The sequence below is a fragment of the Mirounga leonina genome, unplaced genomic scaffold, assembly GCF_011800145.1.
Source record: "Mirounga leonina isolate KUSES-001 unplaced genomic scaffold, KU_Mleo_1.0 Mir_201, whole genome shotgun sequence".
NCBI lineage: Eukaryota > Metazoa > Chordata > Mammalia > Carnivora > Phocidae > Mirounga > Mirounga leonina.
The window spans coordinates 12,866,880-12,894,750 of NW_023270504.1; the positions used below are offsets into that span (position 1 = coordinate 12,866,880).

Sequence of the window (27,871 nt, forward strand, 5' to 3'; positions counted from 1 at the left end):
GGAGAAGCGCAGTTTTATTTTCATAGTGATTCCAACTCAGAAGAGTGGGAGAAAATTGGAGATGTTAGTTCAGAGAATTCTAGCCAAATATTGGAAGAAGCTAGAATTCAGAATCCAGTCCAGTTTGTGGGTAGAAAACAAAACCTCAAGGACAGTTAACAGCAGTAGAATCTGATATCCACAAGGGTGTATTACTGAAACTTCATTTTTTTCTTTGGAATTGTCCCTGTTTTTATCAAAGAGGACCGCAGTCAGACTAACTTGTTTGTAAATTAAGTCTAGTTTCAAAAATTTGGCCTGATTATTTACATAAGTGCAGCAAGAATAGTGATTGACCAAATAGGCGCTTTTAAATCTGCTGTGCTGGAATTTGTGTCCTATTAAAAGGAGAACAGATCGAGCTTATGTAAATACATATATTGTCATGAAAAATAAGTATATTCAAAAAGAATTTCTGAATTCTGGAGGGATCAAGTAAGGAGAAAAAGATACTTGTTTCAACCTTTGTTTACAAAAGTGTATTTTACTGAAGTGCTGTAAGCTGTAGATAGCTTAAAACAGAGGAGAAAATAGGGCCCTTTAAATCTGGAAAACAAAACATTAAAGAACTAGCAATGTTTTAAATGAAGTCATAAAATTATAATCATCTTTAGTTCAGTCTCCTGTAATTAATTCTTGTTTTGCTTCAACTTGGGTTAGCAACATTATGAATCAGTTTTCCGTTAGACTTTTAGAAATCCTTACCCGTTCAGTGTTATGATCTTAAAGTTATCAGAAACTTGTAGTTGTCAGTCTTTTCCATGACTTTCCTTACAGGTGAAGCACTTTTGTAGGAACACTTTTATGAAAATAACAGTAAAACAGTAACTGCCAATGAGTGAAAAAAAATTTAAAAATAGCCATGGTTAAAGATCTTGTGAGAGTTCACACAAACACACACACGCACACACAAATGGAATTGACAAATAAAATTGGTTATTTTTGTGATCTGTAGTATTTTAAGATAATAGCTGGAATTATGACTAGATAATATACCAGGACATGTCAAATTTTTAGGAATTTCATATAATCTTTGAATTAGTTATTTAATAATATACCCCATATAAATTATGATCTAAGATAAAACATTATTTTTGACAGTGTTTCCCATGCAAATTAATATATCAAATAAGTCTACATAAATTAACATATCTCTTTTTACTTCATTCAAAAGTTGATTTGGGGGCACCTGGGTGGCTCAGTCGGTAAGCGTCTGCCTTCGGCTCAGGTCATGATCCCAGGGTCCTGGGATTGAGTCCCACATCGGGCTCCCTGCTCGGCAGGAAGCCTGCTTCTCGCTCTCCCACTCCCCCTGCTTGTGTTCCTGCTCTCGCTATCTCTCTCTCTGTCAAATAAATAAATAAAATCTTAAAAAAAACCAAAAAACAAAAGTTGATTTGGGGAAGTTTGTTGAAAATGTCAAAAGATTTAAAACATTTGGTCAAATAGAATCATAGGTCACTCTTAAATAATACTTAGCTACCCATTCAACCAGAATGACAATTAAAAGATTTCAAAGGCAGAGATTCCTGTGGTGCTCTCTGTAAGTAGTGCTCTCAGTGAGTGGCTGGAGTTGAAGAGAACCTGAGTGAGGAGGTCCTGGAGTCCTGCGCATTATGGTGTCCTAGCATGTTATCTGGAGCCAACGTGGTACAGGTCTGGATTATTCCAGGGTGCTTTGTGCCTGATGACTTTGGCAAGATGGCTGTTGCTGTAGCGAGCACTGACCAGGGGTGTTACAGCGTGCACTGCATTGGGGCTGTCTTGGTAGGTTGGCTTGGGATGATGTGGGTTAGGGAACCAGCGCTCACTGAGGCAGTAGGCCAGCTAGGGTGCCTGGACTGTGCTCCCATCCATGCTATGAAGGTAGAGGGGAATGTAGAATCTGGTACTCACCAGGCCCTCCAATCCAGAGAAATTTCCAGCAGCTTCCTTACCATTTGGTGGAGTTCTAGGGCTAGATACTATATTCTAGTTGCTCTTTTAAACTGTAGCTTTTTTTCTGTGCCCTGGGGGGTCCAAGTTTGATGTGGCTTAGAGGCCCAGGGCTCACTGAGGCAGCAGGCCAGCTGTGGCATCCATAACCTGCTCCTGTCTGTGCTGTCAAGATATACTGGAAACAAACCATGGCACTTGCCAGCCTCTCAGATATGGAGAGAGTTCTAGTTGCTGTCCTGCCATTTGATAGGGTCCTAAGGCTGGTTCCTTTATATTCTAGTTTCCGTCTCAAACTTTGGCTTTTTTTCTGTGTCCCAGGGCAGATGAATCTGCTCACAGCCCCTCAGTGCTATCTCTCCCACTGCAGTTCCACAGCATTCGGGGTGGTGGTGGGGGTTTCCTTTGTTAGAGTATGTCTGTCTGTCTTGTTTTCTTTATGTGATCTTTGTATCTTTTGTTGTGCTGAAGCTGTTCAGTCCATCCCCAGTTCTTCTTTAGGAGGAATTGCTCTAATAATAGGTGTAGATTTGTTGTGTCTGTGGAGGAGATGAGTTCAGGCTCTTCCTGTGTTGCCATCTTGAATCGGAAGCTCTCTGTCAGGTAGGGCTTGATCAGAGAAGCAGAGGCACTGTGAGTGATATAAGGGATTTACTTGAGGGATTTAACCTTATGTGATTATGTGAGGTGGTCGAGCTCTTCCCTTGCGTATGTTTGCCTGTGTGTCTGGCTCTGGGCCTGAAGTCAGCAGAGCCAGCAGTCAGGAAGAGAAGGCAGATACACAGTGGGGAATGCAAACACAAACTGCAGCCTGTGAAGATGAATCCTGTTTCTTAACAGAACCTGCATTAGTCTCATTGCCTCAAAGTCTCCAATTTGAACAATGCAAGAGACCTGTCAAAAAGCTGGTTGCATACTGCTCGGGTGAGGATTTAGAGAAGCTGAAGGAGAACCCACAGGGTCTGGAGCAGCTGCAAACTCTGCTGTTTCCCTGAGGATATATGGCAGCAGTCAGAGTTGCAGTTATTTGTTTGGAAAATAAGCCCACTGTTTCACTTCTGCCCTCCAAATCTCTGGCTGCCCAAGGAAGCACAACTGTCCCTTGTACAACCAAATATAAATTAATCCTCTCCCCAAAGGAGGGCACACGTTCTTGTTATACATCTTTGGATGCTGCTCATTCCTCTTCTTACTGAATCACATTCTTTTTGATAATCCTCTAACTTAAATCCTGAGATATGAAGTCAGCTATTATTAACATTTTATTTTAGATGTTGGAAGAATAGGAAAAGGGACCCAAATACATAGATATATACATACATACCCACCACCACCAACAACAAAATAAGTTAGAAATACTTATAGTTATTATAGTCCTGTTTCTCATCTGGTCATGTGGTTATTAGGTGTTATTTTATAACTATCTTCTTCAGTTTCCCATTCCTTCTTCCTTTGCTCTCAGCAGGCACCTCATCGAGTCACAAATGTCTGGTGTGTGGACTTGCCTTAGCAGTTTGCTTGTATTTGGCTTTTGAGTTTTCCGCTAACTTCAATCACAGGACATGGGAATACCAGAAGGTATCCTAGGGGATCCCCTACATTTCAGACCTACTCCTCCGTACTTTAGTAGTGTCACAGCAATCCTATTTCTCTTGAATAGTCAGAATCACTCACCCCAGCCAGTACAGTAACCTGCTTCTTTGCCTGTTGATTCATTGGCATGAGGAGCTCAAAGTGGTCAAGAGGCAGTCCACTTCCATTTAAATGGAACCATTGCTTTTTCCCCTGGCGGAAGCATTCCTTCCTTGCTGAGACCTCTAAACCAGCAAAGTTCAAAAGTTTCAGGGAGGGAAAGCAACATTTCACTAGAGGATCACTAGAGGGTACAAATAAGAGGAGCCACTCCCATTTCCACCCCGATTCCTAGGCCCAAGAATCCTTCTGTGGGACAAACAGCCTATTTTGGTAGGTAAGGGCAGTTATACTGGCTTCCACTTGGTCTTTCTTACCATTATAGTCCTGACTTAATAGGCCAGGGGACCAATATGTGCATTTGGTTAGTTGCTGACTTTATCTGTTCTAATAATACAACCTGGAACTGGGGAAATAATCACAGAGTGGGTTAGAGAACCTTCTGAGCCCACTGTGTAATGGACTGAGCAAAACTGCCCTGATCACGTGACTTGCATAAATCCAGTCCCTGTTCTGACTGGTAGAGCACCATGGCATTTTAATCATCCAGGAACTGTCAGTTCTGAGTTAATGTCCAATAATTTCTGAGAAGTTATTTTCCTTTCCCAAATACACAATTACCCTGATAAGTTGCTCTGGAGAACACTAGTGTGAAGATTTCCTACATAATTTTTTAGTTGTGTAATAGAGGCCTTCCTCAAAGGGCCCCAACCTCCACTTTATTCAAGGGACTCTGGGTCTATAAATTGGCTCATTTCTGGGAACTGATTGAAGGACTATGACACTTGTAGTGATTCAAGTCAAACTTATGTGTACTGGAATCAGGGCTTTGTATTCTGCATTTTTAAATCAAGTAATCTGTTTCAGAGTCATCATGATCAACTAGCCAATGCCAGAATTCTCTTTGGATCAGACTATCCTGATTACTGTGTTGCTCTGTTGCATATTATAGCAACCACATGTACCTTTTCTTTGGTTGTAAACTGAATTGCTACCATTTAGCCCCCATACCTTGGAATCCATCATTCTCATTGATTCAGGTAGTTTAGTTCAAAGACAGTACTTCCCATTGTCATTCTTAGCTTACAGAAAACAGCCACTAAGAGCTCTTCAGGGATGCTGGGGCTCCCTCCTCTGGATCTTCCCTGGGGACAGCAAGAGAGTAGATGATCCGGTAGACTGAGACTCTGGCATTCCCATCTCCCTAAGCCTCTGGATTCCTCCTTTAGGGTATAGCCAGGGAGTTCTAGCCCTTCAATGTCTTTGGAATCTACCCCTGTGTCATTCCAGCCCAACTTTCTGATATTCATTTTTGGAGCCAGGTTTCTAGCAAGCAGCTAAATAAATTATTAGAGCCACTCCTGGCCACTATATTTAACACAATAAACCAGAATTTCATATTGAGTCCATATCAGTAAATTTAGGTTCGTTCAAGATTTTATTCTGTTCACTCTGGCTTAGTACCCTTAGGATCTCTTCCCACAATTATGCCTTACTTTTTTGGTGATACAGGCATACCTCAGAGATCTTACAGTTTTGTTTCCAGCCACTACAATAAAGCCAGTATCACAGCAAAGCAAGCCAAAGAGTTATTTGGTTTCCCAGTACATATAAAGATTATATTTACACTAAACTATGGTTTATTAAGTATGCATTAGAATGTCTTAACAATGTTTATACCTTAATTAAAACCATGTTATTGCTGAAGAATGCTAGCTATCATCTGAGCTTTCAGTGAGTGTGATGGTTTTTTTTTTTTTTTTTGAGTGTGATGTTTTTTGCTGCTGAAGAGTTGTGCCTTGATGTTGATGGCTGCTAGCTAATCAGGGTGGCGGTTGCTGAAAGTTGGGGTGGCTGTGGCAATTTCTTAAAACAATAAAGTTTGCCACATCATAAACTTTTCCTCCCATGATTTTTCTGTACATGTGATAGCATTTTGCCCACAGTGGAACTTCTTTCAAAATTGGAGCCAATCCATTCAAAGCCTGCTGCTTCTTTATCAACTAAGTTTATGTAATATTCTGAATCCCTTTTTGTCCTTTCAGCAATCTTCACAGCATCTTAGGAAACCACTTTCTTCACTCATCCATAAGATGACTCCTCTCTATTAAAGTTTTATCATGAGGTTGCAGCAATTAACTTCAGGCTCCACTTCTCATTCTGGTTCTCTTGCTATTTCTACCATATCTGCAGTGACTTCCTTCACTGAAATCTTGAACCTCAAGGTCATCCATGAGAGTTGCAATCAACTTCTTCTGAATGCCTGTTAATGTTGATGTTTTGACCTCTTCCCATGAATCACAAATTTTCTGAATGGCATCTAGAGTGGCAAGCCCTTTCCAGAAGGTTTTCAGTTGACTTTGCCCAGATCCATCAGAGCAATCCCTATCTGTGGCAGCTGTAGCCTTATGAAATGTATTTTGTAAATAATAAGACTTGAAAGTCAAAAATTACTTATTGACCCATGGGTTGCAGATGGATGTTGTGTTATCAGGCATGAAAATAAGATGAATCTCTTTGGACATCTCCATCAGAGCTCTTGGATGACTCGATGGATTGTCAATGAAAAAAAAATATATATATTTTTTCTGAACACTAGGTCTCAACAGTGGGCTTAAAGTATATAGTAAACACATTTACATAGATGTGCTACCATCGAGGTTTACAGAACACAATTTAGCATAATTCTTGCCCCTGTGATTTTTGGAATGGTAAGTGAACATTGGCTCCATTACTTTGTAATGAGAGTGAGCCTATTCTTTGAAGCTTTGCAACCAGGCATTGACTTCACCTCTCTAGCTATGAAAGTCCTAGGTGGCATCTTTCTTCCAATATAAGACTATTTTGTCTACAGTGAAAATCTGTTTAGGGTAACCACTTTCATTCATTATCTTAGCTAGATCTTCCAGATAGCTTGCTAAGCTTCTATATCAACACTTGCTTCACTTTACACTTTTATGTTATAGAGATGATTTCTTTCCTTAACCTCATGAACCAACCTCTTTTAGCTTCATACTTTTCTTCTGCACCTTCCTCACCTTTCTGAGCCTTCATAGAATTGAAGAGAGTTGAGGCCTTGCTCTGGATTAGGCTTTGGCTTAGGGGAATGTTGTGTCTGGTTTGATTTTCTATCCAGACTACTAAACCTCTCTCCATATCAGCATTACGACTGTTTCTCTTTCTTATCATTCATATGTTCACTGGCACTTTTAATTTCCTTTCAGAACTTTGCCCTTGCATTCACAACTTGGCTAACTGGCTCAAGAAGCCTAGCTTTCAGCCTGTCTTGGCTTTTGACATGGCCTCCTCACTAAGCTTAATCACTTCTAGATTTTTATTTAAAGTGAGAGATGTACAACTCTTCCTTTCATTTGAACAGTTAGAGGCCATTGTAGGGTAACTAACTGGCCTAATTCCAGTATAGAAGTGTCTAAGGGAATAGGAAAGGCCATGGGAGAGAGACTGGGGAATGGCTGGTTGGTAGAGCAATTAGAATACGTACACCATTTATTAAGATTTCCGTCCTATATGGGTGTGGTTTGTGGTTCCCCAAAGCAATTATAATAATAGTATCAAAGAGCACTGATTACAGATTACCATCACAATTGTAATAATAAAAAACCTTCAAATATTATAAGAATTACGAAATGTAATAGACATGAAGTAAGCAAAGGGTGTTAGAAAAATGGTGCCCATAGACCAGCTCAACACAGGTTGCCACAAACTCAATTTCTTAAAAAGCTCAATTTCTGCGAAACAGTAAAGCAAAGCACAATAAAATGAGGAATGCTTATATATATTGGCAAGTGCAACTCTTGGTGTGTTTCATGTCTCTTCATGTGTCACTCATTTGTACATCATTCTCTAGGGCTTCCTATTCTTGAAGTGCTGAGAGGTGGCAGGGCAGATTCTTAGTGGAGTTTAGCGATCCCTTGTGAGGCAACTCTCTCAGGAAAGACCATCACAGGCATTCAGACAGGGGAAAGCTGTCTGAGGAAGAGGAGGAAGGGCAAGAGAGACTCGGCAGAATTTAGTGGTTTAAGGTCCCCTGCCTGCTTCATTGGAATCTGCCCAGATGTTCCCTTCCCAATTGCAGAGTCTCACTTCTTCCTAATCAGTGCCCTTAACTTTAACATAAGAGTCTGTGCAAGGCTGGGAGTTCAGTTTGCATTGTAATTCAGCCACTTGCAGAATGTTGGTATTCAGTGATCTTGGCCCGGTAGCTACAGGAGATAAGGGGTTCTTTTAGGACAGTCATAGAGACTTTGAGGTCCCTTTATGCAGATCCTGCATTTCTTCAGCTTCTTCAGCATATTTAGGAGCAGATAATCAACCCCATTATTCTCACAAAATTGTTCTGTGACAGCAAACACTTGGTCACCCAGAGCCTTTTCCTCTCTAGATACTTAATTATTAGTGTCTGGATTATAATTTACATAACTTTGTCTACTGCGTGCCATGGAATACCACTGTCCCTGTTACCACTGCAGGCAAGGGTCATTAATGCCTTTAAATCTTTAAATCAGAGACAATTCTAGGTGGCATAGAAGCAATTTAGAGAACCTGCTTTTAACTTTCTTTTCCTCTGGAACAACATTTGGTGTTGGTTAGGGTGCAGAGAAGCTGAATCATTATGAGTGATATAAGGGATAGATTATAGGAATTAGCTCCTACGTGATCACAGGACGTGGTTAATCAGTCCATTACTGGTCCTGAAGTCAGCAGTGCCAGCAGTAGGGACAGGAAGATGGAGTGTGAGTGTGGGAGGGTAAAGAAGAGCTGAAACCAATGAGGACAAAGTGGAACCTGTCTCTCGCTTGCACTCATGTCGGTGTGTCATTGCCTCCAAGGCTCTGACTGTCAGGATGCTGGTGCCCTGCAGAAGGGCTGGTGCGCTTGCCATAGAAAATTACAGAACATGGCCAACAATTCAGAGAAGCTGAGGAAGCTGTGGGCCAAGCTGCTGCCCCAAAGAGATTCAGCAGGAGCTGGAGGAACTGGCTTCTGCCCGATGCCAAGAAGGTGAATGAGCCCCAACAGCACCTGACATTACACCAGCCATCTGAACGTAAAGCTGCTGCTGTTTCATTTCTGCCTTCCAAGTCTGAAGTGGAGTTCACTTGTGGCCAGTCCTAACCCAGAATCCTGGAAGGAAGTGAATGCTGGTAGTTGGTACAATACACAGCCACCATAACATCCTATTTTAAGTCATAACCATGAGGTTTCATCTTATGAAAATTTCAGGATTAAAGCCGGACACTGATTAATGCAGGCAGATGTTTTAGAAAGCACCAAGGACATCTTTAAAAATTTTTTTAGTTTCCATTGGTGTGGTGTCAAAACAAATCTCACTTTGGCTTTAATACTCAGATTGATTAGAATCATACATTAAGGCTGCTTTATAAATTAGTTATGATGGAATTGTAATGTCAATTCCAGTTCTCTTTTTATTGTTACATCAGCTTGTTTATAATCATCAGCTCCTCATCATGCCAACATATGAACCCAAATATAAGTGTTTTTGTGAAATAATAGCTAAGTAGTTAAGGGAATTACTTTTAAATAGCATTCTTGGGGCACATGGGTTGCTCACTTGGTTAAGCATCTGACTCTTGATATTTGCTTAGGTCATGATCTCAGGGTTGTGAGATCGGGCCCCGTGTTGGGCTCTGCACTGAGCGTGGAGCCTGCTTACGGTCTTTCTCTCCTTCTTCCTCTGCCACTCCCCGCTCACACTCTCCCTCTCTGCCTCTCTAAAAAAAAAAAAAAATTAGCTTTCTTTTGCTTTAAAGTCTGGTCACTTTACTTAAATGACTTAGGACCACTCCCTACAACACAATAAAAAATAATAATGATCATTTATTAAATGCATAACTTTGTTCCAGGTACTATGTTAAGAACTTTCCATATATTATCTCACTTAATTCTTTAAAACAGTACTATGAAAGCTAGGTATTATCGCCTTTTACAGATGGGGAAATTGAGGCTCAGTTAAGTACTTAGCCTGAGCTGGGATGAGGACCTAAGATATAACTCAGGTCGTGTGACTCCAGCACACCTGCCCTTAACCACCCTGCTCAACTACTAAGTTTGTAATTTCAATGGTGAGGAATATCCAAAAATCAGTAGGGAAACTTAAAACTAGTCATTGTATCTTTTTTTCCTTTCTTATAGCTTTGAGGAATTGGATTCTATAACCAATGAGCTACATGCAGTAGACCTTCAAATTCAGGAACTTCTGGAAAAGCAACAAGAGCTCATTCAGAAAAAGAACATCCTAACAAACCGAATAAAGCAGCATTTACAGGCTTCTGATGCTGGGAAAAGCAGTGAATGGGATTCTTCACCTGCTGCTTGGAATAAAGGTTTATTCTGTTTTTCTTTGCAAGTTTTGTTTCTGCTTGTTTCTTTACGCGGGAGTTTAATCATTGTTCCTGGATCAGTGCTTTCCAGCGGCTTAGAGGGAAAATTGGCCACTCTTCAAGTGGCATGGGAAACCCGTAGGCAAACCATTCTTACCCATGTTCTTTTTAAATGAAGCTTTTCTTATTCAGACTTCATAATTTTTTTCCAAATATGGTTCTAGCAGCGTCAATCAATGCTTGGAAAAAGAAGATTCTTACCTAAGTTTTCTAAGTTTTAACTAGAGAAAAATTAAACAAGAAAAAAAGATTCAAACTTCTTGCCAAAGTCTGGTTTATTTTCCTGCCCTAGTGAACACACCTTTCTTGATTCAAGATCTTGCTAAGCATCATGTTTATCACTGGCTGTCACATTATAATGGAATACTATGACTCTAAAATTGCAATGCTTTTGTGGGCCTTGCTTTCCAGGGATTCACTTCTAAACAAGATATTTACATAAATTCTACATAATTGTTAACTTGATGATATTTGAGATTTTTATGGTATTTTGAATTCCCTTATCAACATTCAGACTGTTTTTTGAATACTTATCAAGCACCTTCCTCTTCTTTGTAGGTTAACTCTCAACTGGCAAATATTTATTTTTTTTGACATACTGTTTCTTATCATATATCATTAAATGCATTTTTGCTTAGCTTTATTAAACTAATTTTGAAATTGTTATTTCTGCTCTAATGTTTATTATTTCCCTTCTGCTGGCTTTAGGCCTTATTTGCTGTTCCTTCTCTAGCTCCTTTAGGTGTGAGGTTAGGTTATATATTTGAGACTTCTTGCCTCTTGAGTTAGGCTTGTTTGTATTAGAATATACTTCCCCCTTAGGACTGCCTTTGCTGCAATCCAAAGATTTTGGACTGTCGTGTTTTCATTTTCACTTGTTTCCATATACTTTTATTTCTTCTTAAATTTCCTGGTTAACCCACTCATTCTTTAGTAGGATGTTCTTTTTTTTTTTTTTTTTTTAAAGATTTTATTTATTTATTTGCGAGAGAGAGAATGAGAGAGAGCATGAGAGGGGGTAGGGTCAGAGGGAGAAGCAGGCTCCCCGCTGAGCGGGGAGCCCAGTGCGGGACTCGATCCCGGGACTCCAGGATCATGACCTGAGCCAAAGGCAGTTGCTCAACCACCTGAGCCACCCAGGCGCCCTAGTAGGATGTTCTTTAACCTCCATGTATTTGTGGTCTTTCCAAATTTTTTCTTGTGGTTGACTTCAATATTCATAGTGTTGTGGTCTGAAAATATGCATGGTATGATCTTGATCTTTTTGGACTTGTTAAAGGGTGATTTGTGACCCACTATGTGATCCATTCTGGAGGATGTTCCATGTGCACTTGAAAAGAATGTGTATTCTGCTGCTTTAGGATCAAATGTTCTGAATATATCTGTTAACTCCCTCTGGCCCAGTATGTCATTCAAAGCCATTGTTTCCTTGTTGATTTTCTGCTTACATGATCAGTCCATTACTGCAAGCAGGGTGCTAAAGTTCTTTAGTATTATTATGTTGTTATCAATGAGTTTCTTTATATTTGTTAATAAGTGCTTTACATATTTTGGTGCTGCCAAGTTGGGGGCATAAATATTTACAATTGTTAGATCTTCTTGATGGATATACTACTTAATTATGATATAATGGCCTTCTTCATGTCTTGTTTCAGTCTTCAGTCTAAAATATAGTTTATCAAGGGGTGCCTGGGTGGCTCAGTTGGTCAGGCATCTGCCTTCAGCTTGGGTCATGATCCCAGGGTACTGGGATCCAGCCCCACATCAGGCTCCCTGCTGAGCAGGGAGCCTCCTCTCCCTCTGCCACTCTCCCTGCTTGTGCACTCTCTCTCTCAAATAAATAAAACCTTTAAATAAAATAAAATAAAACCTAGTTTGTCTAGGGGTGCCTGGATGGCTCAGTCAAACATCTGACTCTTTTTCTTCTAATTTTTTATTGTTATGTTAATCACCATACATTACATCATTAGTTTTAGATGTAGTGTTCCATGATTCATTGTTTGTGCATAACACCCAGTGTTCCATGCAGAATGTGCCCTCTTTAATACCCATCACCAGGCTAACCCATCCTCCCACCCCCAGTCCCCTCTAGAACCCTCAGTTTGTTTTTCAGAGTCCATCGTCTCTCATGGTTCGTCTCCCCCTCTGATTTCCCCCTTTATTCTTCCCCTCTTGCTATCTTCTTTTTTTTTTCTTAACGTATATTGCATTGTTTGTTTCAGAGGTACAGATCTGAGATTCAACAGTCTTGCACAATTCACAGCACTCACCATAGCACATACCCTCCCCACTGTCTATCACCCAGTCACCCCATCCCTCCCACCCCACCCCCACTCCAGCAACCCTCAGTTTGTTTCCTGAGATTAAGAATTCTTCATATCAGTGAGGTCATATGATACATGTCTTTCTCTGTTTGACTTATTTCGCTCAGCATAATACCCTCCAGTTCCATCCGCGTCGTTGCAAATGGCAAGGTCTCATTCCTTTTGTTGGCTGCATAATATTCCATTGTATATATATACCACATCTTCTTTATCCATTCATCTGTCAATGGACATCTTGGCTCTTTCCACAGTTTGGCTATTGTGGACATTGCTGCTATAAACATCGGGGTGCACATACCCCTTTGGATCCCTACATTTGTATCTTTGGGGTAAATACCCAGTAGTGCAATTGCTGGATTGTATAGTAGCTCTATTTTCAACTTTTTGAGGAACCTCCATACTGTTTTCCAGAGTGGCTGCACCAGCTTGCATTCCCACCAACAGTGTAGGAGGGCTCCCCTTTCTCCGCATCCCCGCCAACATCTGTCATTTCCTGACTTGTTAATTTTAGCCATTCTGACTGGTGTGAGGTGGTATCTCATTGAGGTTTTGATTTGGATTTCCCTGATGCTGAGCGATGTTGAGCACTTTTTCATGTGTCTGTTGGCCATTTGGATGTCTTCTTTGGAAAAATGTCTGTTCATGTCTTCTGCCCATTTCTTGATTGGATTCTTTGTTCTTTGGGTGTTGAGTTTGATAAGTTCTTTATAGATTTTGGATACTAGCCCTTTATCTGATATGTCATTTGCAAATATCTTCTCCCATTCTGTCAGTTGTCTTTTGGTTTTGTTGACTGTTTCTTTTGCTGTGCAAAAGCTTCTTATCTTGATGAGGTCCCAATAGTTCATTTTTGCCCTTGCTTCCCTTGCCTTTGGCGATGTTTCTAGGAAGAAGTTGCTGTGGCTGAGGTGAAAGAGGTTGCTGCCTGTGTTCTCCTTTAGGATTTTGAGGGACTCCTGTCTCACATTGAGGTCTTTCAACCATTTTGAGTCTATTTTTGTGTGCGGTGTAAGGAAATGGTCCAGTTTCATTCTTCTGCATGTGGCTGTCCAGTTTTCCCAACACCATTTGTTGAAGAGACTGTCTTTTTTCCATTGGACATTCTTTCCTGCTTTGTCAAAGATTAGTTGACCATAGAGTTGAGGGTCCATTTCTGGGCTCTCTATTCTGTTCCATTGATCTATGTGTCTGTTTTTGTGCCAGTACCATACTGTCTTGATGATGACAGCTTTGTAATAGAGCTGGAAGTCCGGAATTGTGATGCTGCCAGCTTTGCTTTTCTTTTTCAACATTCCTCTGGCTATTCGGGGTCTTTTCTGGTTCCATACAAATTTTAGGATTATTTGTTCCATTTCTTTGAAAAAAGTGGATGGTATTTTGATGGGGATTGCATTGAATGTGTAGATTGCTCTAGGTAGCATTGACATCTTCACAATATTTGTTCTTCCAATCCATGGGCATGGAACATTTTTTCATTTCTTTGTGTCTTCCTCAATTTCTTTCATGAGTATATTATAGTTTTCTGAGTACAGATTATTTGCCTCTTTGGTTAGATTTATTCCTAGGTATCTTATGGTTTTGTGTGCAACTGTAAATGGGATGGACTCCTTAATTTCTCTTTCTCCTGTCTTGTTGTTGGTGTATAGGAATGCCACTGATTTCTGTGCATTGATTTTATATCCTGCCACTTTACTGAATTCCTGTATGAGTTCTAGCAGTTTTGGGGTGGAGTTTGGGTTTTCCACATAAAGTATCATATCATCTGCAAAGAGTGAGAGTTTGACTTCTTCTTTGCCGATTTGGATGCCTTTTATTTCTTTTTGTTGTCTGATTGCTGTGGCTAGGACTTCTAGTACTATGTTGAATAGCAGTGGTGATAGTGGACATCCCTGCTGTGTTCCTGACCTTAGGGGGAAAGCTCTCAGTTTTTCCCCATTGAGAATGATATTCGCTGTGGGTTTTTCATAGATGGCTTTTATGATATTGAGGTAAAACATCTGACTCTTGATTCCAGCTCAGGTCGTGATCTCAGGGTCTTGAGATCCAGCCGCATATCAGGCTCCACACTCAGTAGGGAGTCTGCTGAGATTCTCTCACTTCCTCTGCCCCTCCCCCCACGCACGCTCTCTCCCCTCTCTCTCTCTCTAAAATAAATAAATATTTTTTAAAAAGTCTAGTTTGTCTGATATAAGTATGGCTACCTCAGCTTTCTTTTGATATCTATTAGCATGATAGATGGTTCTCTATCCCCTCACTTTCAATCTGTAGGTGTTGTTAGGTCTAAAATGAGTCTCTTGTAGGCAGCATACTAATGGGTCTTGTTTTTTTTATATCCATTCTGATTCCCTGTATCTTTTGATTGGAGCATTTAGTCCATTTACATTCTGAGTGATTATTGAAAGATACGAGTTTAGTGCCATTGTGTTACCCATAAAGTTGGTGTTTCTGGTGGTGGCCTATGTACTTTCTAGTCTTTATTGCTTGGTTTTTTATATTTTTGAATGATTAAAAAAACCAAAAGAAGAAGCATACTTTGTGAAGTGTGTAAATTATATGAAATTTAGATTTCAGTGTCCATAAAGTTTTATTGGAACACAGCCATGCTTGTTCATTTACGTGTTGTCTACCACTGTTTTCACACAATAATGGCCGAGTAGTTGTGATATTGTATGGCCCACAAAGCCTAATATTTACTATCTGGCACTTTACAGTAAACATTAGCTGACTTGTTTTATATTATCTATTAGAAAATAGTAAGCAAGAATTTCTAATTATGCAAGATAAGTAAATATAAACGGTATATTACTAACAAGGTACCCTTTCTCTGTGGAATTTCATCTGTTTGAGAATGGACTCTCTTACCTTCATCTGTTGAATAAGCATTTCCTAGCTATTCTTTTTTTAAAAAGATATTATTGAAATTTCCAAAAGTATAGAAAAGTAGAATTGTAATAAAACTGCCAAGTATCCATTAACCACTTTTAACAATTATCAACATATGACCAATCCTTTTTCATTTATATGCCCGGAATTTTCCCTCCCTCCTCCCTCTTGGTTTGTTTATTTGAAACAATTCTCAGACATCATATCATTTCAGTTGTAACTCCTTCAGTATGTATCAGAAAAATATAATGACATCATCACACCTAAAAAATTTAATATTGATTCATTAAAATAATCAAGTAAAAATATTCACATTTCTCTGTCTCATCAAAACTTAGTTTTCTTTTTTTAAATTGTGGTCCAGAATAGATTCATGGTTTATGTTGTATTTTGGTGATATTTCTGTAGGTTTCCCTTATTTCCTGTTTGTTTCCCATGTATATTTAAATTATTTCTTGAAGAAATCAGGGTCTTTGACTTATAGTTTGCTATATCCTAGTTTTTCTGATAACTTCCTTGTGATGTTGTTCATTTTGTTCCTTTTAGTTAGATTTAGAAGCTTGACTGTATTTGGCCTTTTTCTTTTTTTTTTTCAAGAGTATATTTCCCATGGCATGATTCAGGAGGTACATCATAACCTGGTTATTTTGTGTGATGTTAAGCTTGGACAGTGGGTTCGGGTGATATCTGCCTATTCTATTATTGTCAAGTTCTCTGTCACCTTTTCGTCTAATGGCTTTAGAGCTGCTGCTGATTATTGCCTGCCTTAAATAATGGCTTTAATTAGGGGCTTCCAAAGTGATGATTTCTCGTTCTGTCACTCCTTATATCAGCTAGACTTTTTCTATAAAGAACTTGTTCCTTGTTAACTCTTTGCAGATCAAAAATTCTTTCCCTTTCTTTACTGTTTTTCAGAAAGAGATGCTTTCCTGACATTTCTAACTGGGGTCAATAAGGTCTTTTTTTTTTTTTTAATACCATTATAAACTTATGGATATTTAACATATTTGATGGATTTTAATCCATATTATTCTTTGTTATGCTGAAATAGTCCTGTCTTTGGGCAGTGAGCATCTCTTCAGGTTGGCTCCTGAATCTTTTTTCTTCACCCCATAGTTTTTGACTCCTTGCTTGCTTTTAGGAGAAGTTACTCCCTGCTCATTTTGCATATTTTCCTCTGGACCTGGTGTCAGCCAAATCTCCAGGTAGCCGTGGTTCCTTTAGTTTTTCCCATCTATTTCTGTTTTATTTAAATTCTCATGTCTGAACTGCTCTCCTATTCAACAGGACGAATATGGAGAACATTTTTTTTCTACTACTGTACTTCCTTAACCCTGAAAAAGAGAGTAGTAATAATAGAAAGTAGCTAGAAGTTGCAGATAATTAGACGTTCATGCCACATCACTGCTGTTTGAAAAATTGGAGATGGAAAAAAGAGAAGGGATGGGTCAAGGTCAAGTCCAGTTTTCTGTTTGCTTTCACTAGCAGTTCATAGGATGTGAATATAACTTTTTTTTTTTTTTCCACCTCTCCATTTCTGAGGAAATAGCCTTATATTTGCTTCCCTAAGATTTCTGGGACATTTAAGGACCAATTGAAATATTTAATACACTTTAGCCATTTCTTAATAAACTTAAGGATATCTCAAGGAATTTGCTGGGACAATGAAAGCAGTTTGAACATTGTCTATCACATCCACAGTTGTTTCTTTATACTTGTTTTGTTCCTAATTAGGTTAGAAAGAAAAATATGACCCCTAATGTGCTAAATATTTTACGAAATAGAGCACTAAGAACCCAATAATTGTGAGCTTTTAAGATGTATTTTTATTATATAAGAGTGTATATTTTATATTACAAAATCTTAATGAATAGGCTGCTTTACAAAACCTAAAGAGATTGAGTAGATTTGATAGCATCATTAAAATAACTAGCTAATCAAGAATAAATTTTGTTCAGGTATATGAAGTGATCACAAATACAATGTTAAAATTAATAAAACCCAACTTTACAATCATCCCTGTTGCATTTAGTTCATATTTTGGCATTTATTATGAACAATTTAGAATTATGTCTTCGTAGAGTAAATACTTGGAGTGTTTTCATTTTTATATTTTGTTTTTGTTTTTGTTTTTTTTTGTCAAATGAGATTATTCTTTTATCAACATTTGGGTACAAGTAAACAACTAAAATGCTATTTACAGTTGCCCTAAATTTAGTACTGGCACGTGGTCTGTTTTAATGAACTCAACATCTGCTAAAACAGTCCAAGGCTGTGGCTTGAGTAACGAGTATCTTCATTTACTGCTTAGTATCCCAGTCTACTAGCTTAGTTCCATTATTGTGTCTGTTTTTGCTTTCAATAGGAGCATGTGAAATGGGTTCATGCTGAAATGGTAAATAAAAACTCCAAGCTAAAGCTAATTTATGTGACCCCAGAGAAAATCGCAAAAAGCAAAATGTTCATGTCGAGACTAGAGAAAGCCTATGAAGCCAGGAGATTTACCCAGATTGCTGTGGATGAAGTTCATTGCTGTAGCCACTGGGGACATGATTTCAGACCCGGTATGTATGATGTATCTAGAACACTCCTTGATACTAGGGACTATTTTCTTACTCACATACATGATGGAAATCCTTGCTTTCATTAAAATTATTTCCTCAGCCAGTTATTACTCATTTTCTCTTGCCTTAATATAAGGAGAACCAAGAGGCAGAGTCTTGAATGTCTTTACTCCCTCCCCAGGTAACGCTTAGTCTGATTGCCTTTATCCCTTGAAATGCATGTTTCTCAGCAACATGATTCTCTCCCACCTTTAGCCATAAAGGTTTACTGGCACCGGGTTCTCCCTCGCATCCATTGGGGAATTCGTATCTGCTTTGGAGCTGTCTTCTTTAGTCGTCAGTCAGGGTCTCTGGCATCCACTTCCAGATCTATACCTAACTATCACCACTGGGTTACAGTGCTGTGGGGTATTTTAGTAAAGAACCCCGTTCTTTACTCCTCCAACCTAATCCTGCAGTCATAGCCGGAAGCAGATCACCCCAGACTTGCTCTGTGCAAAACAACCTTAAATTTAAGAAATCCTGCTCATGATTTCAACCACAGTTCTTTTTGAACCTGCTTTCACACACATATGGACCCCTAGGGTCCCCTTTAATCCCTCCATGTATTTGTCCACGGCTCTAAATGCCACCTGATGGTCACTCTCTCCTCCTTCCAGACTCTGCTGTTGCCACTTCTGTTTCTCGTGGATTGCCTGGCATTTTACCTGCCTCAGGCTCTGTGCCAGACTGAGCTGCTGGACCGCTCCCGGCTTCTGCTTCCCCCATTCATGCTGTTTCAGTGCTAAACGCTGCCGGGAAAAAATTGCACAGCTGCATTCATTTCCACCTCAGGTCGCTGTCGTCAGACCCCGCTGTGCTTTTACTTGTTCCTGATGCGTCTCCTGTAAGCATTTCTCCCAGCAAGCTTTTTGTGCCTTTAACTTCCCTTTAGGTCCTACCTCCTACTTAGTGGACGCCTCCTGGTCCCCAGGAAATAGGTGCCAGCAGGTCTGGAGGTCTCCTCTTTCTCTTTCCATACATTAGTAATCTTGTTTTCTCTTCTTAAGGTAAAAGAGACCATTTCTTGTAAGGGTTACCATGACTCCTCCCACTTCATCCTCTCCTGCCTTCTTAAGCTCTCACTCTGTCAAAGTCTTCACTCCTGCATTGTTTTTAAAATTTTTTTAAATTTAAAATTTTTTTTTAAAAAAGATTGATTTATTTATTGAGAGAGAGAGAGAGAGAGAAAACACAAGTGGGGGAAGGGGCAGAGGGAGAAACAGGCTCTCCGCTGAGCAGGGAGCCCGATGGGGGCTCGATCCCAGGACCCTGGGATCATGACCTGAGCCGAAGGCAGATGCTTAACTGACTGAGCCTCCCAGACACCCCATCTTTTTTTTTTTTTTTAAGATTTTATTTATTTATTTAACTTGAGAGAGGGAGAGAGTGAGTGAGCAAGTGAGTGGGAGGGGGAGGAACAGAGGGAGAAGGAAAAGCCAACTCTGCCCTGAGCCCGGAGTGCATCACTGAGCTCCATCTCAGATCCTGAGATCATGACCTGAGCCGAAATCAAGAGTCAGACACTCAACTGAGCCCCCAGGTGTCACTCCTGAATCTTAAGACTCTCTAAAAACAAAGAAACTGAAATAGCCTTCGACCTTTCCCACCCCTTTATGGTGGTGTCCTATTTCTGCTCTTCCTTTCGCCTCATCCTCTAAACTCACCATCTGTTTCTCACCTTCCTTCCTTTCTGAATTCACTGAGTCACTGCTGCCTCACAGGTGACCGTGGCCCCCCACTCCTCACTGGCTTAATCCAGGGGGCTCGTCTGCATTGCTCTTCCCGATGAACTTCCGGAGCAGGAGGCGCGTTTCCTGGTTCACCTGTCTCCTTGCCCCTTGCCCCCGTGGTTCCTGTGGTTACTGTGACAGAGGCTTTGACGTGGTTCCTCTGCATTCTCACTGCCTTTGTTGTCCTTCCTTTGCTGCCACCCTGAATGTTAGTGTTCCCTGTGGTTCTGATCTCTTCTCACCTTTTCTTACACTTCCCCAGACATGGTGGACTCGTGGCCTGAAGACACACAGTTCTCTACCTTCAGAATTATTGGGGGCACAGTTATTTTTTTTAATTTTGATTTAAATGCCTTAGGCAGTATATATATTGTCCTTTAAACTGGAGACCCCACCATGTTAATCAGACTACTCCGAAGAGTTGTTATCTGTAGCTACTGAAAACACCAGGTTTCTCACCTTTGCCCTGTTTTTCCAGCCTCAGTGGTCTGATCACTTCGGATGAGAACCCTTGCTTGTGTGTTACTTGCATTGTCTCTGCAGATAAGCTGCCACCTGTCATCAGTTGTTCCCGTATCTAGTCCTCTTCCTCTTCAGCTGCAGATTTATGTTCCTAATTGTTTATTGGAAATGTGTACCCATCTTAAAAAAATTTTGAGATATTATTGATATGTAACATTGTTTTAATTGTATAAGGTAGGTAGGTATTTGATGTGTGTATATATTGGGATGTGATTATTACAGTATGATCACTTATATCCTTCACCACACATAGTTACAAAATATTTTGTCCTCATGAGAACGTTTTAGATTTATTCCCTTAGCATCTTACAAAAATATAGTACAGTATTGTAACTATAGTCAGTAGGTTGCACATTACATCCCCAAGCCTCCTTGTATATTTAGAAGTTTGAATCTTTTGATCCCCTTCACCCATTTTGCCCACCCCCATCCCTCACCTCTGGCAACCATGAGAGTGTTCTCTGTATCTTTGAGTTTTTTTTAAGATTCCACATATAAGTGATATCATACAGTGTTTGTCTTTCTCTGACTTATATCACTTAGCATAATGCTCTCAGGGTCCATCCATGCTGTTGCAAAAGGCAGAATTTTCTTATTTTTTATGGCCAAATAATATTCCATCGTGTGTGTATGTATATATACATACCATATTTTCTTTATCCATGTATCAGTGCACACTTAGATTGTTTCTGTCTTGGCTATTATAAATAATGCTGTAGTGAACATAGAGGTGTAGATGTCTTTTTCAAGATAGTGATTTTGTTTCCTTTGGATAATACCCAGAAGTGGAATTGTTGGATCATATGATAGTTTTAGTTTTAATTTTTTGAGGAACCTCCGCACTGTCTTCCATAGTGGCTGTACCAATTTATATTGCTACCAACAGTGCACCAGGGTTCTCTTTTCTCCCACGCTTGTTATTTCTTGTGTTTTTGACGATAGCCATTCTAATAGGTGTGAGGTGATATTTCATTGTGGTTTTGATTTGCATTTTACTGATGATTAGTGATACTGAACACGTTTTCATGCACCTGTTGGCTATTTGTATGTCTCTCTGGAATAAAATGTGTTCCCAGATCCTCTGCCTATTTTTCACTCATATTTTTTTGAGGTTTTTTGCTATTGAGTTGAATGAGTTCTTTGTATAGTTTTTATGTTAACCCTTTATCAGATAATTGCAAATATTTACTCCTAGTCCATAGGTTGCCTTTTCATTATGTTGATGGTTTCCTTTGCCATACAGAATCATTTTCTAGTTTGACGTAATCCCACTTATTTTTGCTTTTGTTGCCTTTGCTTTTGATGTCAAATCCAGTAAATGATTGCCAAGATCAGTGTCGGGAACTTATCCCCTATGTTTTCTTCTAGTAGTGTTATGGTTCCAGGTCTTATGTTTAAGACTTTAATCCTTTTTAAGTTTATTTTTGTATATGGTGTAAGGGTCCAGTTTCATTCTTTTGTATGTGGCTGGCTAGTTTTCCCAACACCATTTATTGAAGAGTCTTGCTTCCCCATTGTATAGTCTTGACTCCTTTATCATAAATTAATTGACCATATATGTGTGGGTTTATTTCTGGGTTGTCTGCTCTGTTTTGTTGATCCATGTTTCTGTTTTTATGCTAATACCATACTGTTTTGATTACTATAGCTTTGTAATATAGTTTGAAATCAGGAAGTTCAATGCCTCCAGCTTTTTCTTCTTTCTCAGGATTGCTTTGACTACTGGGGCCTTTTGTGGTTTTAGGATGGTTGTTTCTAGTTCTGTGAAAATGCCTTTGGATTCTTGATAGGGATTACATTGAATCTATAGAATCTATAGACTGCTCTAGGTATATGGAAATTTTAACAGTGTTAAATCTTCCAGTTCATGGACACAGAATATCTTTCCATTTATTTGTGTTATCTTCAGTTTCTTTTATCAGTGTCTTATAGTTTTTAATGTATAGGTCTTTTACCTCCTTGGTTAAATTTACCCCTCGATATTTTATTCTTCTTCATGTAATTGTAAATGGAATTGTTTTCTTTTCTCTAATGGTTTGTTATTAGTATATAGAAACCCAACTGATTTTTGTATAGTGATTTTGTGTTCTGTTACTTTAGTGAATTTTAGTTCTAATGAGTTTTTGGTGGAATCAAGATTTCCTGTGTATAATTTCATGTCATCTGCAAATAGTGATGGTTTTATTTATTCTGTTTCAATTTGGTGCCTCTTATTTCTTTTTCTTGCCTAATTTCCATGGCCAGGACTTCCAAAGGTATGTTAAATAACACTGGTGAGAGTGGGCATCCTTGTCTTGTTCCTGAACAGGAAGACAAGGTTGGAAGTAATAAGCTTGAGAGGAGGGTCTTTGTGGAGCTGAAACTCTGACCTCTGAGGAGGCACAGCACCCTGGTGCTGGTGTCTCTTAGTGCGGGGGAACCTGTGATGAAGCGGGTTCCCCAAAGCTTGGAAAAATGGTCAACTGTATTTAGCTGCTCCTATGAAGACATAGTGCTGCTGTAGGGATGAAGACACCTTCTGGGGTGATGTTCTTGAGAACACAAGCAAGCCCACATGAAGCAAAAAGGAAGGAGCAAGACCCTTCTTCCTCCCCCAGGCTTGTACTCTGTCTTTCTAGGGCCAGCTGGCAAAGCAAAAATGGAGTGTGCAGATTCCCCACTCTAGCACCACAGAGCAGGGTACAGAACGGTGGATGGAGTTGGAGCTGAGAACAAATAATAGCTCAAACTCTGGTACTTCTCTTCCTAAACTACCTGGCAGATCTTCTTCTTCTTCTTCTTCTTTTTTTTTTTTTTTAAGATTTTATTTATTCATCAGAGAGAGAAAGAGAGAGACAGCACACACAAGCAGGGGGAGCGGCAGGCAGAGGTAGAAGCAGGTTCCCGCTGAGTAAGGAGCCTGACGTGGGGCTCAATCCCAGAACCCTGGGATCATGACCTGAGCCAAAGGCAGACGCTTAACTGACTGAACCACCCAGGCAATCCCATAGATCTTTGTACTTAGAATAAATTTCATATTCTTAACTGGGGTCCGTAAGGCAATATGTGGTCTGTCCCTGTTTGTCTCTACCCAATTTCCTATTCTTCCTTCCTCTCTGGTCGTACTCCCACTACACTGGGCTTACCACTATGAGCCCTTCTCACTCTTGGATAATAACGTACTTATTAGTTTACTCTTTGTTTTGTCTGGTTTCTTTGCTTGAATTGTACTTCCATTTGCATAGCATCTCTGTCTTGTTCACCACTTAATCTTCAGTGCCTGGACAGTAAAGTCGACAAAACCAAAAGACAACTGGCAGAATGGGAGAAGATATTTCCAAATGTCTTATCAGATAAAGGGCTAGTATCCAAGATGTATAAAGAACTTCTCAAACTCAACACCCAAAGAACAGATAATCCAGTCAAGAAATGGACAGAAGACCTGAACATTTCTCCAGAGAAGACAGCCAAATGGCCAAAAGACACATGAAAAAATGCTCCACATCACTCAGCATCAGGGAAATACAAATCAAAACCACAACAAGATACCACCTCACACCAGTCAGAATGGCTAAAATTAGCAAGTCAGGAAATGACAGATGTTGGCGAGGATGTGGAGAAAGCGGAACCCTTGTGCACTGTTAGTGGAAATGCAAGCTGGTGCAGCCACTCTGGACAACAGTATGGAGGTTCCTCAAAAAGTTGAAAATAAAGCTACTCTATGGCCCAGCAATTGCACTACTGGGTATTTACCCCAAAGATACAAAAGTAGTGAAACAAAGGGGCGCCTGCACCCCAATTTTTATAACAGCAGTGTCCACGGTAGCCAAACTATGGAAAGAGCCCAGATATCCATCAACAGATGAATGGATAAAGAAGATGTGGTATATATACACAATGGAATCCTACTCTGCCGTCAAAAAAATGAAATCTTGCCGTTTGCAATGACGTGGATGGAACTAGAGGGTATTATGCTAAGTGAAACAAGTCAGTCAGAGAAAGACAACTATCATATGATATCACTTATTTGTGGAATTTAAGAAACAAAACAGGATCATAGGGGAAGAGGGGAAAAAATAAAGATGAAATCAGAGAGGGAGACAAACCATAAGAGACTCTTAATCACAGGAAACAAACTGAGGGTTGCTGGAGGGGAAGGAGGTGGGGGGATGGGATAACTGGGTGATAGACATTAAGGAGGGCACGTGACGTAATGAGCACTGGGTATTTTTTTTTTTTTTAAAGATTTTATTTATTTATTTGACAGAGAGATAGGGAGAGAGGGAACACAAGCAGGGGGAGTGGAAGAGGGAGAAGCAGGCCTCCCGTGGAGCAGGGAGCCCGATGCGGGGCTCGATCCCAGGACCCTGGGATCATGACCTGAGCCGAAGGCAGACACTTAACGACTGAGCCACCCAGGCGCCCCGAGCACTGGGTATTATATAAGACTGATGAATCACTGACCTCTACCTCAGAAACCAATAATACATTACATGTTAATTCATTGAATTTAAATTAAAAAAATGAAAAAAAATCTTTAGTGCCTGGAGACATGCTTGACAGGAATAGATGAATCTTGGACTCTTTCCTTCCCCCTGCTCCCCACTCTGCCTCCTTTAGGCCCATATCCCAATTGTCACCAAGACTTATTGGGCTCTGGTTCTTGGGTTTCTATTAAGTCTCTTCCTTCTGCTCTATCCTCATTGTCATGCCTTGTTTCCTATTCTTACTGGGTCTCTGGTCTGCTGCTGCCATCTTTGAACTAATCTTCCTTTCTTTAGTCTTTGCCTCTTCCAGCCCATACTTTGCACTGCCACCAAAAGATGGATCTTTATATCCCTTGTGCGCTTTAAAAATTACATGGTGACTCATTTCCTATAGAATAAAGTCCTAGCTCCTTAGAGTCAATGGACCATGTTGTTCCCAGTCTTACTTAAGCCTGCCTTTTTATGCTCTTCAGGGTAACGGTATCAGTCAAGGTGCAGGCAGGGAAGCAGAGCTACTGTGAATGGCAGGTGATCAGGGATTTATGTTAGGAAGCAGACCCCGTACAATGCTGTGAGGAGCAGGGGATGTGAAGGATGGAGGATCAGAGAAAAGTCCCTGGTTTCCTGAAGCACTGGTGTGGGAGATCAACTGGAGCTTGTAGGGGAGTCCACCTGGCATGGCCAGTGCCAGAGGGAGCCACAAAGGGGGGCTCCTGAGATGTCTCTGGTAAGCGCTGTCCTCTGAGTAGCTATCAGCACTGTGGGTCTGCTGCCAAGCATCTAGTGGGGCCCGTTGGTGGGCAAGGCCTACAGTTGGGAAGAAGAACTGAAGGAAGAGTGGAAAAAAACCAGGACAAGCTAGAACTGGCTGGGCACCTCTGCATCTGTCCCTCATGCCATCTGCCTGGAGAGGTCTTCAGAGAGTCATGGCAGCTGGTTCACTTCTGCTTGCCCCACCTTGTACAAGGTCCTCTTTTGGGCCAGCCCTCACCTGGAGCCATACAGGGAACGTGGTTCCCAGCTTCCTAGAGTTGACAGTAGATGCACCCAGCTCGACACCCTGTGAGTTAGCCCGACGGACCTGCTGGCTGTTGTCTGACTATGACAGGTCATTTCATGCTAGTGTCTTTGCAGTGTATGTGCGTGTCTCTGCCTGGTGGTTTCTTCTGCCCTTCCTAGTGAGTTTCTCATGTCCTTCAAGACCCAACTCAAATGTTAACTTCCTTGAAACCTTCACGACTTCCCCAACAGCAACCTTCTCTGTTTTCCTAGTAGTCCTCTAGCTTTGCATTTAGCAGTTTCGACCACAGTTCCTTTCCACTTTCTCCAAGTAGTTCAAGTACTTAAGGACAGCTCTTCTAGTGATTGAAACGTTCATGACAAATATGAACCCAGAATGGTTTCCCGGAAATAAGTTCTATAAAAACCAGCACATTCACCAAAAGCTTTCTGGTGTGATTTTGCCACACGTGGAGGATAGTGGTGGTAGCAGGGGTTCGGCTGATGGCCTCTTTTACCTCTTGTCAGTTGTAAGAGATTCCGCACGCTACGGCCACTCCCACTGCCTCTTGGGGCCCCTGGTCAGAGGGTGCAGACCAGCGCGCAGCTTACTGGAAATGGTATTAGTGTTAGTATTCCCTCTCTTCAACAGCGAGTTCGCCTGCGGGCCAGAACAGTGTTTCTGAAGAACCAGTTAGAAGTAGCCTGCCTACTCCGAAAGGCCGGGCAGCCACGGCAGATTAGATATCTCGAGCGGGGAAAGGAAATCCAGCAACCATTGCTTAACTGCTTACTGGTAAGATGTCACTTACTCCTTACGGGTAGGAAGTGAGCCACTTGGTGTTTTCTCTTTTCCAGATTACAAGGCACTTGGTATCTTGAAGCGGCAGTTCCCTGACACCGCACTAGTAGGGCTGACTGCAACCGCGACAAGCCATGTTCTGAAGGATGCCCAGAAAATACTGTGTGTGGATAAGTGTTTTACTTTCACGGCTTCTTTTAATCGGCCGAATCTTTATTATGAGGTAACTTCTATGTCAGTTTATTACTTCCGTGAAGGATTGCAGCTGAGGTTGCCTTTTCATTATGTTTATTTACATGAGTAACAGTTAACTCTGTTTAAAAGTTTTTAAAATCAGGAGGTGATTATAAGCAGATCAGTAATTAATGCTTTCTTCATGTATCTCTGTTGCTGCATAATCCTTGGCTGGGTTAAGTAAAAGACATCGCCTTGTGAAATTGATGCACATTCTTGTGCAGGTATGGAGGGAAGGTGAAGATTGATACCAAGGACCCTAATGACATCTCTATTGAAGTCATTTAAAAATAACTCAACATGGGGCACCTGGGTGGCTCAGTTGGTTAAGCGGCTGCCTTGGGCTCAGGTCATGATCCCAGGGTGCTGGGATCGAGCCCCACATCAGGCTCCCTTCTTGGCGGAGAGTCTGCTTCTTCCTCTCCCTCTGTCTGCCGCTCTGCCTACTTGTGTTCTCTATCTCTCTGTCAAATAAATAAATAAAATCTTTTTAAAAAATACCACATTAATACGCCATTAAAGATTTGCTAATATTCTATTTAGATTATATAACTTAACAGCTGTTTTTTCATTGTTTCTCATCCTTTTAAGAATAGACAATATTTTTCTGAGTTTTCACTGAAGTTATTAATGCCATGTTTTATGTTTTTATAAAAATAGCATCAGAAAATAAAAATGTCTCCATCTTTTTAAGTTGTTCACTGCTTCTGTGCCTCCTCATCCCTGGCAAATTCACAACCAAGGATCAAGAAGAGCCTGGGAGGTGGCAGGGTCAGAGGAGGTGAATATAAGAGTAAGAGAAAAAGCACTGTGCCCGTAAAAGCATGGCACCCTGAAAGTTGTAAGCAAATGGCTACATGGATGGTCCTATTAATATACTGTGTAACAAGTTAGCTTTTTCTTAGATTCCGCAGAAGCCCTCCAACACTGAAGTTTTTATAGAGGGTATTGTAAAGGTCATTAATGGGAGATACAAAGGGCAGTGAGGTAATATGAAAACAAACCAACTTTGAAGACTCAGAACTTTTGAAAAGTAACCAATATTACACTAATCTACCAATGAATGATTAGCAGCCAAAAATATTAGTATATGGCAGAAGATACTTGAAAATGGTATGATAAAATGAATTTGCTTGGTGATCTTAGAAATTGGGTGTGTCATTTGCTCATGGGACAGATTATAAGAGTCACACTGATTTATTTTTGTTTATTTACAC

At 40.4% G+C, this 27,871-nt stretch overlaps 1 protein-coding gene across 1 annotated transcript in view; it reads left to right on the forward strand.

Annotated features, from left to right (window-relative positions):
• Positions 1-26,470, forward strand: part of LOC118025595 (ATP-dependent DNA helicase Q1-like) — a 28,573-nt gene extending 2,103 nt beyond the window's left edge. Inside the window, exons 2-4 of the mRNA XM_035028113.1 lie at positions 9,841-10,031; positions 17,661-17,859; positions 26,271-26,470. Coding sequence (XP_034884004.1) covers positions 9,981-10,031; positions 17,661-17,859; positions 26,271-26,362 — 342 coding nt within the window. The 5' untranslated portion in view covers positions 9,841-9,980 and the 3' untranslated portion in view covers positions 26,363-26,470. The remainder of the gene's footprint in view (positions 1-9,840; positions 10,032-17,660; positions 17,860-26,270) is intronic.
• The last annotated feature ends 1,401 nt before the right edge of the window (positions 26,471-27,871 follow it).